The 19,397-nt window shown below is 45.9% G+C and overlaps 1 protein-coding gene across 1 annotated transcript; it reads left to right on the top strand.

The window, feature by feature from the left end:
• The first annotated feature begins 13,378 nt into the window (after positions 1 to 13,378).
• On the top strand, positions 13,379 to 17,722 carry LOC135056205 (urotensin-2 receptor-like). The gene is made up of 2 exons (XM_063961077.1): positions 13,379 to 13,927; positions 15,401 to 17,722. The coding sequence occupies exon 2, from the start codon at positions 15,487 to 15,489 to the stop codon at positions 16,600 to 16,602; it is 1,116 nt and encodes a 371-aa protein (XP_063817147.1). The 5' UTR covers positions 13,379 to 13,927; positions 15,401 to 15,486; the 3' UTR covers positions 16,603 to 17,722.
• The last annotated feature ends 1,675 nt before the right edge of the window (positions 17,723 to 19,397 follow it).

Below are 19,397 nucleotides of genomic sequence, written 5' to 3'. Positions count from 1 at the left end.
ATATTTACATATTGTATATATATATAACAGACCTCCCCTAAGGGGATAAAAAGGGGGTTGACATAATGACATCATTACCGATGCGTGGCTTGCGTTGTGTGAACGATAAAGCCCAAACGATTAAAGTTTGGATTGCACCTCTGTTCCTAACTATTTTGTTTCCCTAGGCAATGGTCTGCCCCTAAACACCCCCTGTGAAGATAGAGGTGACTGGTGATGCAGGGGTGACAGGGAGATTGTGGGTGACATGATCATAGAGTGTGACAGACAGTGAGTGACAGGGAGTTAGTGGGTGACTGGGGATGCAGAGGAGACAGGGATGTAGTGTGTGACTGGGAGATAGTGGGTGACAGAGAGACATTGAGTGACACTGTGATAGAGGGTGACAGGTAGATAGTGGGTGACAGGGAGACACTGGATAACAGGAAGAGGGCAGAGGCATAACTAGGGATAAAGGCGCCCAGGGCAAATAAAAAAATGATGCCCCTTAAATTGTAATTAGAATGATGGCTGAATTCTCATACACGCACATATACTGACACTATACAGGGGTCCTTACACACACACACACACACACACACACACACACACACACACACACACACACACACACACAATGACACTATACAGGGGTCCATACACACACACAATGACACTATACAGGGGTCCATACACACACATACACTGACCCTAAACCGGGGTCCATACACACACATTGACACTATACAGGGGCCATTACACACACATACACTGACACTATACAGGGGTCCATGTACACACACACTGACACTATACAGGGGTCCATACACACACATACACCACACACATACACTGACACTATACAGGGGCCAATACACACACATACACCACACACATACACTGACACTATACAGGGGTCCTTACACACATACACTGACACTATACATGGGTCCTTACACACACACACACACACACACACACACACACACACACACACACAGACTGACACTATACAGGGGTCCTTACACACACACACACACACTATACAGGGGTTCATACATACATACACTGACACCCTACAGGGGTCCATATGCACACATACACTGACACTATACAGGGGTCCATATACACACACACTAACACTATACAGGGGTCCACACACACACATACACTGATACTATACAGGGGTCCATGCACACACATACACTGACACTATACAGGGGTCCTTACACACATACACTGACACTATACAGGGGTTCTTACACACACACACACACACATAGACTGACACTATACAGGGGTCCTTACACACACATACACTGACACTATACAGCGGTCCATATACACACACACACACTGGCACTATACAGGGGTCCTTACACACACACACACACACACACACACACACACACACACACACACATACATACACTATACAGGGGTCCATATACACACACACTGACACTATACATGGGTCCACATACACTGACACTATACAGGGGTCCATACGCACACATACACTAACACTATGCAAGGGTCCACACACACATACACTGACACTATACAGGGGTTCTTACACACACACACACACACACACACACACACACACACACACTGACACTATACAGGGGTCCTTACACACACATACACTGACACTATACAGCGGTCCATATACACACACACACTGGCACTATACAGGGTTCCTTATACACACACACACACACACACACACACACACACACACACACACACACTATACAGGGGTCCATATACACACACACTGACACTATACATGGGTCCACATACACTGACACTATACAGGGGTCCATACGCACACATACACTAACACTATGCAAGGGTCCACACACACATACACTGACACTATACAGGGGTCCACATACACTATACAGGGGTCCATATACACACACACACTGACAATATACAGGGGTCCATATACACCCACATACACTGACACTATACAGGGGTCCATACACACACTGACACTATACAGGGGTCCATACACACACATACACTGACACTATACAGGGGAACATACACACACACACTATACAGGGGTCCTTTATATACGATCGCAGGGGGGCAGACCTAATATAATAATGCAGCACTGTTGGCATGAACAGACTGTCAGCACTGAAGAGAAAGACTATCTTACAGGAATTAGCAGCAGGGCTGATCCGCTACACCGGTCCTCCTGATCCTGCTCTGCCTCCATTGCTGCTGTGATCCAGGGCAGTGGTTGTCGCGGGTGCCGGCAGGGGGGGGGGGGGGGGGGGAGCGCGGTGATAATGTGTGCAGGCAGGGGGGGAAGAGAATTTTTTTTTGTATTTGTAAAAAAATACGTCCCTCCCCAAATATCGGAACATTGTTTGGCACCGTTGGGAACATCGAAAACATCCCGACCATCACAACTTTCATTTTAATAGCTCAGACAGCCACTAGGTACACGGGGGGAATTGGGGGGGTTCATTTACACTTCCCCAGCGGCTACTATTGTCTTCAGCCGCAGGGTGGGGGGGTCCTGCTGTGCTGACTGATCAGCAATGATCGGCAGCACGGCAGACACAGGGGATAGTGCAGGGAGGCAGAAGGACTGGAAGGTACACCTAAGAGCAGCAGCGGCTGGAAGTCTCCCTTCCCTGCTGCTGCTAACACTGTTTATATGACTGGACGCATTCTGTGTGAACAGGTCAGGTAAGGCACTTCCTGGTTATGGTTGCATCCAATGCGACCATGCCAGGCAATTGAATAAATAGTACAAAAGGGTGGCAGAGATTGTTTAAGGAACACCTCTGACATCATAATTGAAAACAGCTGTTATAGGCCCTACACACTGGCCGATTTTTTGAAAGATATGAACGATCTCGTTCATAAATGAACGAGAACTCGTTCATATCTTTCAGTGTGGAGACTCCAGCGATGAACGATGCGCGGCCCCGCGCTCGTTCATCGCTGGTCTCCCATCGGCTGTGCATGCAGGCCAATATGGACGATCTCGTCCATATTTGCCTGCACTTCAATGCAGCCGCGTGACGGGGGGAGTGAAGAAACTTCACTCCCCCCGTCACTGCCCCCCCCCGCCGCCGGGTCGCTCGTCGGCCGTATCCGCCGTCGGGCAGCTCGGCGGCGGGTCGGCCAGTGAGTAGGGCCCTTGAAAAGAACTTATGTAGCCCATACACTTGTGAGATATTGCATGCAATTAGAGATGAGCGCCGGAAATTTTTCGGGTTTTGTGTTTTGGTTTTGGGTTCGGTTCCGCGGCCGTGTTTTGGGTTCGACCGCGTTTTGGCAAAACCTCACCGAATTTTTTTTGTCGGATTCGGGTGTGTTTTGGATTCGGGTGTTTTTTTCAAAAAACCCTAAAAAACAGCTTAAATCATAGAATTTGGGGGTCATTTTGATCCCAAAGTATTATTAACCTCAAAAACCATAATTTCCACTCATTTTCAGTCTATTCTGAATACCTCACACCTCACAATATTATTTTTAGTCCTAAAATTTGCACCGAGGTCGCTGTGTGAGTAAGATAAGCGACCCTTGTGGCCGACACAAACACCGGGCCCATCTAGGAGTGGCACTGCAGTGTCACGCAGGATGTCCCTTCCAAAAAACCCTCCCCAAACAGCACATGACGCAAAGAAAAAAAGAGGCGCAATGAGGTAGCTGTGTGAGTAAGATAAGCGACCCTAGTGGCCGACACAAACACCGGGCCCATCTAATAGTGGCACTGCAGTGTCACGCAGGATGTCCCTTCCAAAAAACCCTCCCCAAACAGCACATGACGCAAAGAAAAAAAGAGGCGCAATGAGGTAGCTGACTGTGTGAGTAAGATAAGCGACCCTAGTGGCCGACACAAACACCGGGCCCATCTAGGAGTGGCACTGCAGTGTCACGCAGGATGTCCCTTCCAAAAAACCCTCCCCAAACAGCACATGACGCAAAGAAAAAAAGAGGCGCAATGAGGTAGCTGTGTGAGTTAGATAAGCGACCCTAGTGGCCGACACAAACACCGGGCCCATCTAGGAGTGGCACTGCAGTGTCACGCAGGATGTCCCTTCCAAAAAACCCTCCCCAAACAGCACATGACGCAAAGAAAAAAAGAGGCGCAATGAGGTAGCTGACTGTGTGAGTAAGATAAGCGACCCTAGTGGCCGACACAAACACCGGGCCCATCTAGGAGTGGCACTGCAGTGTCACGCAGGATGTCCCTTCCAAAAAACCCTCCCCAAACAGCACATGACGCAAAGATAAAAAGAGGCGCAATGAGGTAGCTGACTGTGTGAGTAAGATAAGCGACCCTAGTGGCCGACACAAACACCGGGCCCATCTAGGAGTGGCACTGCAGTGTCACGCAGGATGTCCCTTCCAAAAAACCCTCCCCAAACAGCACATGACGCAAAGAAAAAAAGAGGCGCAATGAGGTAGCTGACTGTGTGAGTAAGATAAGCGACCCTAGTGGCCGACACAAACACCGGGCCCATCTAGGAGTGGCACTGCAGTGTCACGCAGGATGTCCCTTCCAATAAACCCTCCCCAAACAGCACATGACGCAAAGAAAAAAAGAGGCGCAATGAGGTAGCTGACTGTGTGAGTAAGATAAGCGACCCTAGTGGCCGACACAAACACCGGGCCCATCTAGGAGCGGCACTGCAGTGTCACGCAGGATGTCCCTTCCAAAAAACCCTCCCCAAACAGCACATGACGCAAAGAAAAAAAGAGGCGCAATGAGGTAGCTGACTGTGTGAGTAAGATAAGCGACCCTAGTGGCCGACACAAACACCGGGCCCATCTAGGAGTGGCACTGCAGTGTCACGCAGGATGTCCCTTCCAAAAAACCCTCCCCAAACAGCACATGACGCAAAGAAAAAAAGAGGCGCAATGAGGTAGCTGACTGTGTGAGTAAGATAAGCGACCCTAGTGGCCGACACAAACACCGGCCCCATCTAGGAGTGGCACTGCAGTGTCACGCAGGATGTCCCTTCCAAAAAACCCTCCCCAAACAGCACATGACGCAAAGAAAAAAAGAGGCGCAATGAGGTAGCTGACTGTGTGAGTAAGATAAGCGACCCTAGTGGCCGACACAAACACCGGGCCCATCTAGGAGTGGCACTGCAGTGTCACGCAGGATGTCCCTTTCAAAAAACCCTCCCCAAACAGCACATGACGCAAAGAAAAAAAGAGGCGCAATGAGGTAGCTGACTGTGTGAGTAAGATAAGCGACCCTAGTGGCCGACACAAACACCGGGCCCATCTAGGAGTGGCACTGCAGTGTCACGCAGGATGTCCCTTCCAAAAAACCCTCCCCAAACAGCACATGACGCAAAGAAAAAAAGAGGCGCAATGAGGTAGCTGACTGTGTGAGTAAGATAAGCGACCCTAGTGGCCGACACAAACACCGGGCCCATCTAGGAGTGGCACTGCAGTGTCACGCAGGATGTCCCTTCCAAAAAACCCTCCCCAAACAGCACATGACGCAAAGAAAAAAAGAGGCGCAATGAGGTAGCTGACTGTGTGAGTAAGATAAGCGACCCTAGTGGCCGACACAAACACCGGGCCCATCTAGGAGTGGCACTGCAGTGTCACGCAGGATGTCCCTTCCAAAAAACCCTCCCCAAACAGCACATGACGCAAAGAAAAAAAGAGGCGCAATGAGGTAGCTGACTGTGTGAGTAAGATAAGCGACCCTAGTGGCCGACACAAACACCGGGCCCATCTAGGAGTGGCACTGCAGTGTCACGCAGGATGTCCCTTCCAAAAAACCCTCCCCAAACAGCACATGACGCAAAGAAAAAAAGAGGCGCAATGAGGTAGCTGACTGTGTGAGTAAGATAAGCGACCCTAGTGGCCGACACAAACACCGGGCCCATCTAGGAGTGGCACTGCAGTGTCACGCAGGATGTCCCTTCCAAAAAACCCTCCCCAAACAGCACATGACGCAAAGAAAAAAAGAGGCGCAATGAGGTAGCTGACTGTGTGAGTAAGATAAGCGACCCTAGTGGCCGACACAAACACCGGGCCCATCTAGGAGTGGCACTGCAGTGTCACGCAGGATGTCCCTTCCAAAAAACCCTCCCCAAACAGCACATGACGCAAAGAAAAAAAGAGGCGCAATGAGGTAGCTGACTGTGTGAGTAAGATAAGCGACCCTAGTGGCCGACACAAACACCGGGCCCATCTAGGAGTGGCACTGCAGTGTCACGCAGGATGTCCCTTCCAAAAAACCCTCCCCAAACAGCACATGACGCAAAGAAAAAAAGAGGCGCAATGAGGTAGCTGACTGTGTGAGTAAGATAAGCGACCCTAGTGGCCGACACAAACACCGGGCCCATCTAGGAGTGGCACTGCAGTGTCACGCAGGATGTCCCTTCCAAAAAACCCTCCCCAAACAGCACATGACGCAAAGAAAAAAAGAGGCGCAATGAGGTAGCTGACTGTGTGAGTAAGATAAGCGACCCTAGTGGCCGACACAAACACCGGGCCCATCTAGGAGTGGCACTGCAGTGTCACGCAGGATGGCCCTTCCAAAAAACCCTCCCCAAACAGCACATGACGCAAAGAAAAATAAAAGAAAAAAGAGGTGCAAGATGGAATTGTCCTTGGGCCCTCCCACCCACCCTTATGTTGTATAAACAAAACAGGACATGCACACTTTAACCAACCCATCATTTCAGTGACAGGGTCTGCCACACGACTGTGACTGATATGACGGGTTGATTTGGACCCCCCCCAAAAAAGAAGCAATTAATCTCTCCTTGCACAAACTGGCTCTACAGAGGCAAGATGTCCACCTCATCATCATCCTCCGATATATCACCGTGTACATCCCCCTCCTCACAGATTATCAATTCGTCCCCACTGGAATCCACCATCTCAGCTCCCTGTGTACTTTGTGGAGGCAATTGCTGCTGGTCAATGTCTCCGCGGAGGAATTGATTATAATTCATTTTAATGAACATCATCTTCTCCACATTTTCTGGATGTAACCTCGTACGCCGATTGCTGACAAGGTGAGCGGCGGCACTAAACACTCTTTCGGAGTACACACTTGTGGGAGGGCAACTTAGGTAGAATAAAGCCAGTTTGTGCAAGGGCCTCCAAATTGCCTCTTTTTCCTGCCAGTATAAGTACGGACTGTGTGACGTGCCTACTTGGATGCGGTCACTCATATAATCCTCCACCATTCTTTCAATGGGGAGAGAATCATATGCAGTGCCAGTAGACGACATGTCCGTATCCGTAATCGTTGTCAGGTCCTTCAGTCCGGACCAGATGTCAGCATCAGCAGTCGCTCCAGACTGCCCTGCATCACCGCCAGCGGGTGGGCTCGGAATTCTGAGCCTTTTCCTCGCACCCCCAGTTGCGGGAGAATGTGAAGGAGGAGATGTTGACAGGTCGCGTTCCGCTTGACTTGACAATTTTCTCACCAGCAGGTCTTTCAACCCCAGCAGACTTGTGTCTGCCGGAAAGAGAGATCCAAGGTAGGCTTTAAATCTAGGATCGAGCACGGTGGCCAAAATGTAGTGCTCTGATTTCAACAGATTGACCACCCGTGAATCCTTGTTAAGCGAATTAAGGGCTCCATCCACAAGTCCCACATGCCTAGCGGAATCGCTCCGTGTTAGCTCCTCCTTCAATGTCTCCAGCTTCTTCTGCAAAAGCCTGATGAGGGGAATGACCTGACTCAGGCTGGCAGTGTCTGAACTGACTTCACGTGTGGCAAGTTCAAAGGGCATCAGAACCTTGCACAACGTTGAAATCATTCTCCACTGCGCTTGAGACAGGTGCATTCCACCTCCTATATCGTGCTCAATTGTATAGGCTTGAATGGCCTTTTGCTGCTCCTCCAACCTCTGAAGCATATAGAGGGTTGAATTCCACCTCGTTACCACTTCTTGCTTCAGATGATGGCAGGGCAGGTTCAGTAGTTTTTGGTGGTGCTCCAGTCTTCTGTACGTGGTGCCTGTACGCCGAAAGTGTCCCGCAATTCTTCTGGCCACCGACAGCATCTCTTGCACGCCCCTGTCGTTTTTTAAAAAATTCTGCACCACCAAATTCAAGGTATGTGCAAAACATGGGACGTGCTGGAATTTGCCCATATTTAATGCACACACAATATTGCTGGCGTTGTCCGATGCCACAAATCCACAGGAGAGTCCAATTGGGGTAAGCCATTCCGCGATGATCTTCCTCAGTTGCCGTAAGAGGTTTTCAGCTGTGTGCGTATTCTGGAAACCGGTGATACAAAGCGTAGCCTGCCTAGGAAAGAGTTGGCGTTTGCGAGATGCTGCTACTGGTGCCGCCGCTGCTGTTCTTGCGGCGGGAGTCCATACATCTACCCAGTGGGCTGTCACAGTCATATAGTCCTGACCCTGCCCTGCTCCACTTGTCCACATGTCCGTGGTTAAGTGGACATTGGGTACAACTGCATTTTTTAGGACACTGGTGAGTCTTTTTCTGACGTCCGTGTACATTCTCGGTATCGCCTGCCTAGAGAAGTGGAACCTAGATGGTATTTGGTAACGGGGGCACACTGCCTCAATAAATTGTCTAGTTCCCTGTGAACTAACGGCGGATACCGGACGCACGTCTAACACCAACATAGTTGTCAAGGCCTCAGTTATCCGCTTTGCAGCAGGATGACTGCTGTGATATTTCATCTTCCTCGCAAAGGACTGTTGAACAGTCAATTGCTTACTGGAAGTAGTACAAGTGGGCTTACGACTTCTCCTCTGGGATGACCATCGACTCCCAGCAGCAACAACAGCAGCGCCAGCAGCAGTAGGCGTTACACGCAAGGATGCATCGGAGGAATCCCAGGCAGGAGAGGAATCATCAGAATTGCCAGTGACATGGCCTGCAGGACTATTGGCATTCCTGGGGAAGGAGGAAATTGACACTGAGGGAGTTGGTGGGGTGGTTTGCGTGAGCTTGGTTACAAGAGGAAGGGATTTACTGGTCAGTGGACTGCTTCCGCTGTCGGCCAAAGTTTTTGAACTTGTCACTGACTTATTATGAATGCGCTGCAGGTGACGTATAAGGGAGGATGTTCCGAGGTGGTTAACGTCCTTACCCCTACTTATTACAGCTTGACAAAGGGAACACACGGCTTGACAAATGTTGTCCGCATTTCTGGTGAAATACTTCCACACCGAAGAGCTGATTTTTTTGGTATTTTCACCAGGCATGTCAACGGCCATATTCCTCCCACGGACAACAGGTGTCTCCCCGGGTGCCTGACTTAAACAAACCACCTCACCATCAGAATCCTCCTGGTCAATTTCCTCCCCAGCGCCAGCAACACCCAAATCCTCCTCATCCTGGTGTACTTCAACACTCACATCTTCAATCTGACTATCAGGAACTGGACTGCGGGTGCTCCTTCCAGCACTTGCAGGGGGCGTGCAAATGGTGGAAGGCGCATGCTCTTCACGTCCAGTGTTGGGAAGGTCAGGCATCGCAACCGACACAATTGGACTCTCCTTGTGGATTTGGGATTTCGAAGAACGCACAGTTCTTTGCTGTGCTTTTTCCAGCTTGAGTCTTTTCATTTTTCTAGCGAGAGGCTGAGTGCTTCCATCCTCATGTGAAGCTGAACCACTAGCCATGAACATAGGCCAGGGCCTCAGCCGTTCCTTGCCACTCCGTGTGGTAAATGGCATATTGGCAAGTTTACGCTTCTCCTCCGACAATTTTATTTTAGGTTTTGGAGTCCTTTTTTTACTGATATTTGGTGTTTTGGATTTGACATGCTCTGTACTATGACATTGGGCATCGGCCTTGGCAGACGACGTTGCTGGCATTTCATCGTCTCGGCCATGACTAGTGGCAGCAGCTTCAGCACGAGGTGGAAGTGGATCTTGATCTTTCCCTAATTTTGGAACCTCAACATTTTTGTTCTCCATATTTTAATAGGCACAACTAAAAGGCACCTCAGGTAAACAATGGAGATGGATGGATACTAGTATACAATTATGGATGGACTGCCGAGTGCCGACACAGAGGTAGCTACAGCCGTGGACTACCATACTGTACTGTGTCTGCTGCTAATATAGACTGGTTGATAATGAGATGTAGTATGTATGTATAAAGAAGAAAGAAAAAAAAACCACGGGTAGGTGGTATACAATTATGGACGGACTGCCGAGTGCCGACACAGAGGTAGCTACAGCCGTGGACTACCGTACTGTACTGTGTCTGCTGCTAATATAGACTGGATGATAATGAGATGTAGTATGTATAAAGAAGAAAGAAAAAAAAACCACGGGTAGGTGGTATACAATTATGGACGGACTGCCGAGTGCCGACACAGAGGTAGCTACAGCCGTGGACTACCGTACTGTACTGTGTCTGCTGCTAATATAGACTGGATGATAATGAGATGTAGTATGTATAAAGAAGAAAGAAAAAAAAACCACGGGTAGGTGGTATACAATTATGGATGGACTGCCGAGTGCCGACACAGAGGTAGCTACAGCCGTGGACTACCGTACTGTACTGTGTCTGCTGCTAATATAGACTGGTTGATAATGAGATGTAGTATGTATAAAGAAGAAAAAAAAAACCACGGGTAGGTGGTATACAATTATGGATGGACTGCCGAGTGCCGACACAGAGGTAGCTACAGCCGTGGACTACCGTACTGTACTGTGTCTGCTGCTAATATAGACTGGTTGATAATGAGATGTAGTATGTATGTATAAAGAAGAAAGAAAAAAAACCACGGGTAGGTGGTATACAATTATGGACGGACTGCCGAGTGCCGACACAGAGGTAGCTACGGCCGTGGACTACCGTACTGTACTGTGTCTGCTGCTAATATAGACTGGATGATAATGAGATGTAGTATGTATAAAGAAGAAAAAAAAAACCACGGGTAGGTGGTATACAATTATGGATGGACTGCCGAGTGCCGACACAGAGGTAGCTACAGCCGTGGACTACCGTACTGTACTGTGTCTGCTGCCAATATAGACTGGTTGATAATGAGATGTAGTATGTATGTATAAAGAAGAAAGAAAAAAAAACCACGGGTAGGTGGTATACAATTATGGATGGACTGCCGAGTGCCGACACAGAGGTAGCTACAGCCGTGGACTACCGTACTGTACTGTGTCTGCTGCTAATATAGACTGGATGATAATGAGATGTAGTATGTATAAAGAAGAAAGAAAAAAAAACCACGGGTAGGTGGTATACAATTATGGACGGACTGCCGAGTGCCGACACAGAGGTAGCTACAGCCGTGGACTACCGTACTGTACTGTGTCTGCTGCTAATATAGACTGGATGATAATGAGATGTAGTATGTATAAAGAAGAAAGAAAAAAAAACCACGGGTAGGTGGTATACAATTATGGATGGACTGCCGAGTGCCGACACAGAGGTAGCTACAGCCGTGGACTACCGTACTGTACTGTGTCTGCTGCTAATATAGACTGGATGATAATGAGATGTAGTATGTATAAAGAAGAAAAAAAAAACCACGGGTAGGTGGTATACAATTATGGATGGACTGCCGAGTGCCGACACAGAGGTAGCTACAGCCGTGGACTACCGTACTGTACTGTGTCTGCTGCTAATATAGACTGGATGATAATGAGATGTAGTATGTATAAAGAAGAAAGAAAAAAAAAACCACGGGTAGGTGGTATACAATTATGGATGGACTGCCGAGTGCCGACACAGAGGTAGCTACAGCCGTGAACTACCGTACTGTGTCTGCTGCGACTGGATGATAAATAATGATATAAAAAATATATATATATCACTACTGCAGCCGGACAGGTATATATTATATAATGACGGACCTGCTGGACACTGTCTGTCAGCAGAATGAGTTTTTTATAGAATAAAAAAACACCACACAAGTCACACGACGAGTGTTTAACTTTTTCAGGCAATCACAATATAGTATACTATACTGGTGGTCAGTGTGGTCAGGTCACTGGTCAGTCACACTGGCAGTGGCACTCCTGCAGCAAAAGTGTGCACTGTTTAATTTTAATAATATGTACTCCTGGCTCCTGCTATAACCTATAACTGCTCCCCAGTCTCCCCCACAATTAAGCTGTGTGAGCACAGTCAGATATTATACATAGATGATGCAGCACACTGGGCTGAGCACAGATATGGTATGTGACTGAGTCACTGTGTATCGTTTTTTTCAGGCAGAGAACGGATTATATTAAATAAAACTGCACTGGTGGTCACTGGTCAGTCACTAGTAAACTCTGCACTCTCTAGTACTCCTAAGCTCCAGTAAATCAAGTGTCTCTGTCTCAATCTCACTCTCTCTCTTCTAATCTAAATGGAGAGGACGCCAGCCACGTCCTCTCCCTATCAATCTCAATGCACGTGTGAAAATGGCGGCGACGCGCGGCTCCTTATATAGAATCCGAGTCTCGCGATAGAATCCGAGCCTCGCGAGAATCCGACAGCGTCATGATGACGTTCGGGCGCGCTCGGGTTAACCGAGCAAGGCGGGAAGATCCGAGTCGCTCGGATCCGTGTAAAAAAAGCTGAAGTTCGGGCGGGTTCGGATTCCGAGGAACCGAACCCGCTCATCTGTACATGCAATCCTTCGATTTCGACCGCATCTGTGAGAGAAATCGAAGGGTTGTATGAACATTTAAGGTACCATGCGACACGATACAAGGTCATGCCGCTCTAATATCGCGTCTCATGATAGTATGTGCTGCACTTAATATTTATCGCATCGCAGTGCAATCGCATGTGCTTTTAAAAACACATGCGATATATCGCACTGCGATGCGCGATAGGCATCCGCCGGAAGCGGACAGAGGCCGCTCACACTCGGCGGTGACGTGCCCATCACGTGATTACCATGCAATCTATCGCATGACCGCATGGTAATCACTTTGGCAGTTCAGGCGCGATTTCATCGCACCTGAATTGCCGGTGCGATGCCCTGCTATGTCGCGTCGCGGGGCATCGCATAAGTGTATGGACACCATAACTGTCAGTGTCTGTGGGACAAGTAACGAACAGTAATCTATCTATCTATCTATCTATCTATCTATCTATCTATCTATCTATCTATCTAGATGTACTGTATATGAAAAACATAAGCCATAGCACTCCAGAACTAGATGTTTCATCTAGGAATTTGTTTATTCACAAAGCAACATCGTATGTGACTGGAAAAGGTCTGCTGCAGACCTGAGATGTCGCCTCATGTGAATACACAAATTCCTAGTTGAAGCATCTACTTCGGGAGTGCCGTGGCTTACGTTTTTTTCTGTAAAGTTCTTCTCTGGCACCTGTTTGGATTGAATCACTATACAGAGTGCCCACCCCATGCATGCAGCAAGTATTTATAGACACGAAGGGTAATTCATGAAGATAACAGGGCTCATTTCTTTATCTCCATGAAATGGTATAAGACAGAAGGGGAATGTGTTATTGCAGTTAAAAGACAATATGCTAAACAGACGGCTGAATAACCACAAGTAGAAGCAGCAGGGCAAAGAATATCCAAACAAGCAATTGTGTTTTGAGAGCCGGAGCATTACAGGAAGGATTAACCCTATACTGTCTGCTCTGTCTGTGCTTCTTGGATGGGCTGTTCTTAATTTAAAAAAAGGTGGAGGAGGAGGTGGAGACAAGTGGGAGGTGATCAACAATATTTATTAATAATAGAAACCACTGAAAATAAATCACTTTCTATCTGACTGACTCACAAGTGGTTTCCAGACAAGACTGGCCAACAGAAGCTTCTAAAGGAGGAGTCTGACTTTTACAGATGCTCCACTGACATCACTAGGTATCATTCAGAAAGCAATCCGAGGGATTGGAGAGTCATATGCTTTAAACATGCTCCAACCAGCCATTCTCAGCTTCTACCAGCGCAGAAGAACCTGGGCAGATGTGACAAGTTGCTGCAATTGCTGCGGAGCATCACAGGACAGAGGTAATGATTACAATAAGGAGGAACAGATGCATTTGGGATGCAATGTTGCTGTAACAGGACAGTCAGAATACCTCTGGTTCATTAACCCCTTTCATAGCAAAGGAGTTGCAGAGTTTTCTCCTCTACTGCAAGGGTTAAATCTCTGGTCCCAAGCTCCTGGGATAGCAATTTAAGGTCACTTAATCCATTCATTAATTCTCATTACTGCTTATGCGGGAGGCAGCGGAGAGGTGCAGGTCTGATATTCAGCAAAGCTTTGCAGAGGTCATGGCTCCTGATTTCATTTGTAATAATACAGACTGATCGGGCACATTAGTTATGCTAATAGCAGTAAGGGATTAACGGAGCTGAAGTTCTTTTTTCATGATTTATAATAAGAATCTAGCAGCACAGTTGTTGACTTTCTGATTTGTGTAATTTGTAAGAAGGTCACCTGCTTTCTGTTCACCTCAAGCATGTCTCCATAGAATGCCCATGCAGGTATAGCCTGCAGTCTTATCAAATGCAAATCAGTTTGAAAGGGTTGTCTGATTCAGTGTGTGTAGCACAGTCTCATATGATGCTAGAATGTCTAAATGCAAGGCAATCAAACTAAATGTAAGTCAGTCTCGCCATGTCCGGCACAATCTCCTTCAGTACATCACTGTCTAAATATATATACATATAACAGTCTTACGCAGTTCAAGCAAATCAACCCCCTTAAAACGGGTTATTTTTAATCTATTAAGGCTCTTATACTGTGTCACTCACTTCTGTGATTGTCTCTCTCAGTTTAATTAAATGCAGTACAGTGGAATTTTACTGACAACACAGTATAATACTGTTCTTACACACTCAATGTATATCAATGCAGAATGTCACTTAATGAAGGCAGCCTCACCCAATGCAAAGCTGTCCCATCCCATGCCTAACATTACCGTAGTTTCTGAGATGTGGTGGGCAGTGAATTACAGTACAGTATCACAGAGTGATTGTGGCCAGACTTATCCAAGTGAAGTTAGTCACACTGTAAAGGAGATTAGACTCATGCAGTAGTAGTGTAGTTCGCTGCAGAGCAGTCTAATTCATTGTAAAGCAGTCTAGTTAGCTAAAAGACAGTCTCATTCAGAAAGTAGTGTACATCTCAGAGAACCAGTCTCACTCATGAAAAGCTGTCACATTTGGTAGAATGTTATTAGGTAGACTAGACGGTCCATCCTGTTTTTTTATGGAACAGTTTTCATCTAAAGTAAGCTGATATACCAGACGTTAATGGACCACAATTATTTGAAAGCAAGTTATTAAACATAGAACAATCTCCAGAGTACGAGTGCTAAAAGAGGGGAAATTAGAGGAAAGGCAAATTGTACTTTTTAGACTGTAGCATATAGTAAGAGAATACCATTCAGCTAGCTAGGCAGACTGTTACTGCAATCAGCTTCATTTCAGATACTGAGCTAGCATTAACCAAACACTTCTGATAATTACCTATAGGAAACTCTTGAAGGAACATTACTGAAGTGCCTCAATGGTCTCCATCCTAAGTCCAGAAAATCAACACATCACTTTGAGATAAAAGAATGTCTTTCCATGAAGAACCTCAAGGCAGGTTACCCCTGACCACAGACACATCCTGGAAGACCAACCTCACCAGCCCAATTAATACTACATGGGATGTGCCGCATTCCCCAGACTCCGTGGAGGACATGATAGCCACATTTACCATAGGGGTGATTTTATCCCTTATGTGTGTAATAGGAGTAGCAGGGAATGTCTATACCTTGGTGGTGATGTGCCAGTCCATGCGCTCTGCAGCTTCAATGTACATCTACATAATCAACTTGGCCCTGGCTGATCTCCTCTATCTGCTCACCATCCCATTTATAGTGGGCACTTACTTTATTCAGGAGTGGTACTTTGGAGACATTGGCTGCCGCATTCTTTTCAGTCTGGACTTCCTGACAATGCATGCCAGTATCTTCACCCTCACTATCATGAGTACAGAGCGCTACTTTGCTGTACTGAAGCCCTTAGACACAGTGAAGAGATCTAAAAGCTACAGAAAGTGCATTGCTATTATTGTCTGGTTGGTGTCACTGCTTATAACATTGCCTATGCTGATCATGATAAAACTGGTGCACAAGGATAACAAGAGCATCTGTCTGCCCATGTGGAGTAGGATGTCCTACAAGATTTATTTAACAGTGCTTTTCTGCACAAGCATAGTAGGCCCAGGGCTCATTATAGGCTACCTGTATATCAGACTGGCTAGGACTTATTGGGTATCTCAAACTGCCACTTTCAAGCAGACTAAGAGGTTGCCTAATCAAAAGGTACTATATCTAATTTTCACAATTGTCCTTGTGTTTTGGGCCTGCTTCCTCCCCTTCTGGATTTGGCAGCTCCTCGTCCAGTACTATGAATCCATGCCTGTTTCCCCCAAAGCCAACAGAAATATTAACTACCTTACCACATGCCTGACCTACAGCAACAGTTGCATCAATCCATTCCTGTACACTCTGCTCACTAAGAACTACAAAGAGTACCTGAGGAATAGGCAGAGGTCCTGGAGCAATAGCGGCTACTTCAGAAATCGTTTCCAAAGGATATCTGGAAGGTCCATGTCTACCAGTAGCCAGCAGTGCACTGAGAGTTTTGTTCTGACGCAGTGTCCTGGAGGCAACAACAGCTCTTGAAGACCTCAGAGGAAGACTTCTGAGGGACCAGTGAGAACCTATTTTTGCTACATGTAAGGAACTATGTGAAACAAAAGAGCTGAAAACAATACATAGCAGGACTTATATGTGGGACACTATAGTGATCTTGTCATATAGAAACAACCACAATGTTGGGTCACAATTACCTACTACTTTAATATGTATATGGATATGGTGGCCCCTGCTCACTGCTGACATGACACTATGACCTAGATGATGAAGTCCTGCACTATAAATGCTGTTTTGGTGTTTTCCCATCTCAGTCATTTGTCCTCCACATGTTTGTACTGCATCCACATGTCAATGTTTCTGGTTAAAGTGATGCTGATGCGGAACATTTACCAGCTTCATTTCATACGCGCAAATGGAAATTGTCTCCGTTTCCAAATTCTAGTTTTAGATGTATACAGGTTGAGTATCCCATATCCAAATATTCCGAAATACGGAATATTCCGAAATACGGACTTTTTTGAGTGAGAGTGAGATAATTAAACCTTTGTTTTTTGATGGCTCAATGTACACAAACTTTGTTTAATACACAAAGTTATTAAAAATATTGTATTAAATGACCTGCAGGCTGTGTGTATAAGGTGTATATGAAACATAAATGAATTGTGTGAATGTAGACACACTTTGTTTAATGCACAAAGTTATAAAAAATATTGGCTAAAATTACCTTCAGGCTGTGTGTATAAGGTGTATATGAAACATAAATGCATTCTGTGCTTAGATTTAAGTCCCATCGCCATGATATCTCATTATGGTATGCAATTATTCCAAAATACAGAAAAATCCCATATCCAAAATACCTCTGGTCCCAAGCATTTTGGATAAGGGATACTCAACCTGTATTTTGATCAGCTCCTTTCTCGTTGCTTTCACTGTGAATGCTTATAGAACATTGTTCAGTTTAACCCCTGCAGACAAAGCTAAGAGCAGCCTTAATGGTGGTACAAAAACAGTAACGTGTCAGCATAGGAAAAGCAAAGCCCATTTCTTGCTGTACTAGATTGCCTATGATGTGTCCTGGAAGAGATATACGTAAGCAATGGTTACAAACAATTAAGCCCATTAAAAAAAAAATTGTTATAAAAGTGTTCTAGTTAGTTTTGTGTTTCTCTTTTGCACATATTTACCAAGTATCCTTTGAGATTTTGTAATCGCAGATACATTTCCAGAAGTTCTAGCATCATCTTACTTTTAAATGTTGCAACTTGAAGAAAACTGTTTTGCCTTAGAAGGGCAGTCCTGAAGGTGATTGTCACCCTAGGAGACAAAATGTTGTTTCGTCTACGCCTCATTTGTGTGAAGAGATATTCTGTCTTTTTTATATACCATTTAACACTTTTAGAAATGTACCCAACCCTGGTTTATTATTGGTATGAAACCTAATGAGAATAGGTAACTTAATGATGATGGTCATTGACTGTTATTGAGATACATCCTGGAGATCCTGCTTCTCAGTCAGCTATATAAAAATAATGAATACAGAAACAATGAGTGTTCCACCCTGAGCTGCACTGAGAAGCTGCTGTTCACTACAACCCTGGGCAATAGATTCCTTGTTTAGATCACTAACATTTCCTGATACAGTTGCTCACCTTAGAGGCAATGGTAATTAAATTGTAAAGTCTACACTCATACCATAAGGAACCCTATGCCAACTCAGGTAAGAGTTCTGTGTGACCACTTCTAGACCTGAATAAACCATTGCCATTGAGGCTTATTATTAATAATATATAGTGCAGCATGCTTTACCATTGAAAGGTGCACATATTGTATCGTGTCCTAAGGAACTTAAATCTTCACCCAGAGGGGTGTATCAATGCCAAGCATGGAGGCATGATGTAATATTTACCCATTTATGTGCCTAATTGTGTTTTTTGATACTTTTCAGCTAAGTGAGCTGCGGGTTATCACATCCCACTCTAGAGTCAACAGCTCTCATGCTGCCATCAGCTCTGACACCCTTCATAATAATTTGGAAAAAGCACTTTATTTCTCCCTGGGAAGACCTTATCAACCCAATAAGCTGCTCTCGTTAGAACATAATTCAGCACTGTGAAACATGTTGCCATTTTATGAACATGCAATGATAATAACAGACTCTTTATTACAAGAATGCTGCACCCAAGAGCATAGCAAATTGCACATTCTTAGACGTTCTTCTCAGGATAGAAAGCCATTCATCCACCACTCTTTCTGCAAAGCGTTAAGGAGAGTGATGGTTGGAAAAACAGATTTATTTATGTTACGGTACATTACGATCTGGAAAATAGCTTTTTTTATTTGCTATAAGTGATGAAAGCAACAGAAAATATTGCCAGCATCATTTTTCCTGCAATGCAGCAACCTACTGTAATACATTTACTGGCTCCGTTTTTGGGACATAGCACCTCCGCCCCCCTGTAAGTCACAAGTCCCATTTGCCCCAGCTAGCCGGTCACAGCAATTAGCATCTTGGTGACAGGTCCTTCCAATGCCGAGATGTTTCATTTGCATCTCCTTCAATCCCATAAACCAGCAATGTAAATGTCCTGTCACAATGCATCGCGTATAGAGAAACTGTCTATTAGGAGCTACAAGACAAACAAGAGCCTATACATAGCCAGAGATGAGTTGCTTAAATATGACAAGGAAAAGTGGCATTCCAGTGACACCCCCTATTAGATAAAGGAACAGTTTTATACTGCGAGCATTCCGGACTACATACAGTTGGTCTGTTTGTTAGCCATGACCATAAACACATTTACAGCACACAGCAACATGCCTGT

This window comes from Pseudophryne corroboree, chromosome 3 (assembly GCF_028390025.1).
Source record: "Pseudophryne corroboree isolate aPseCor3 chromosome 3, aPseCor3.hap2, whole genome shotgun sequence".
Taxonomy (NCBI): domain Eukaryota; kingdom Metazoa; phylum Chordata; class Amphibia; order Anura; family Myobatrachidae; genus Pseudophryne; species Pseudophryne corroboree.
Note: the sequence above shows the minus strand (reverse complement) of the source record. Positions and strands in the feature narration are given on the sequence as shown.

Excerpts from the sequence above, each read along its gene's own strand:
- LOC135056205 (XM_063961077.1), top strand. The coding sequence starts at position 15,487 with ATGTCTTTCCATGAAGAACCTCAAGGCAGGTTACCCCTGACCACAGAC.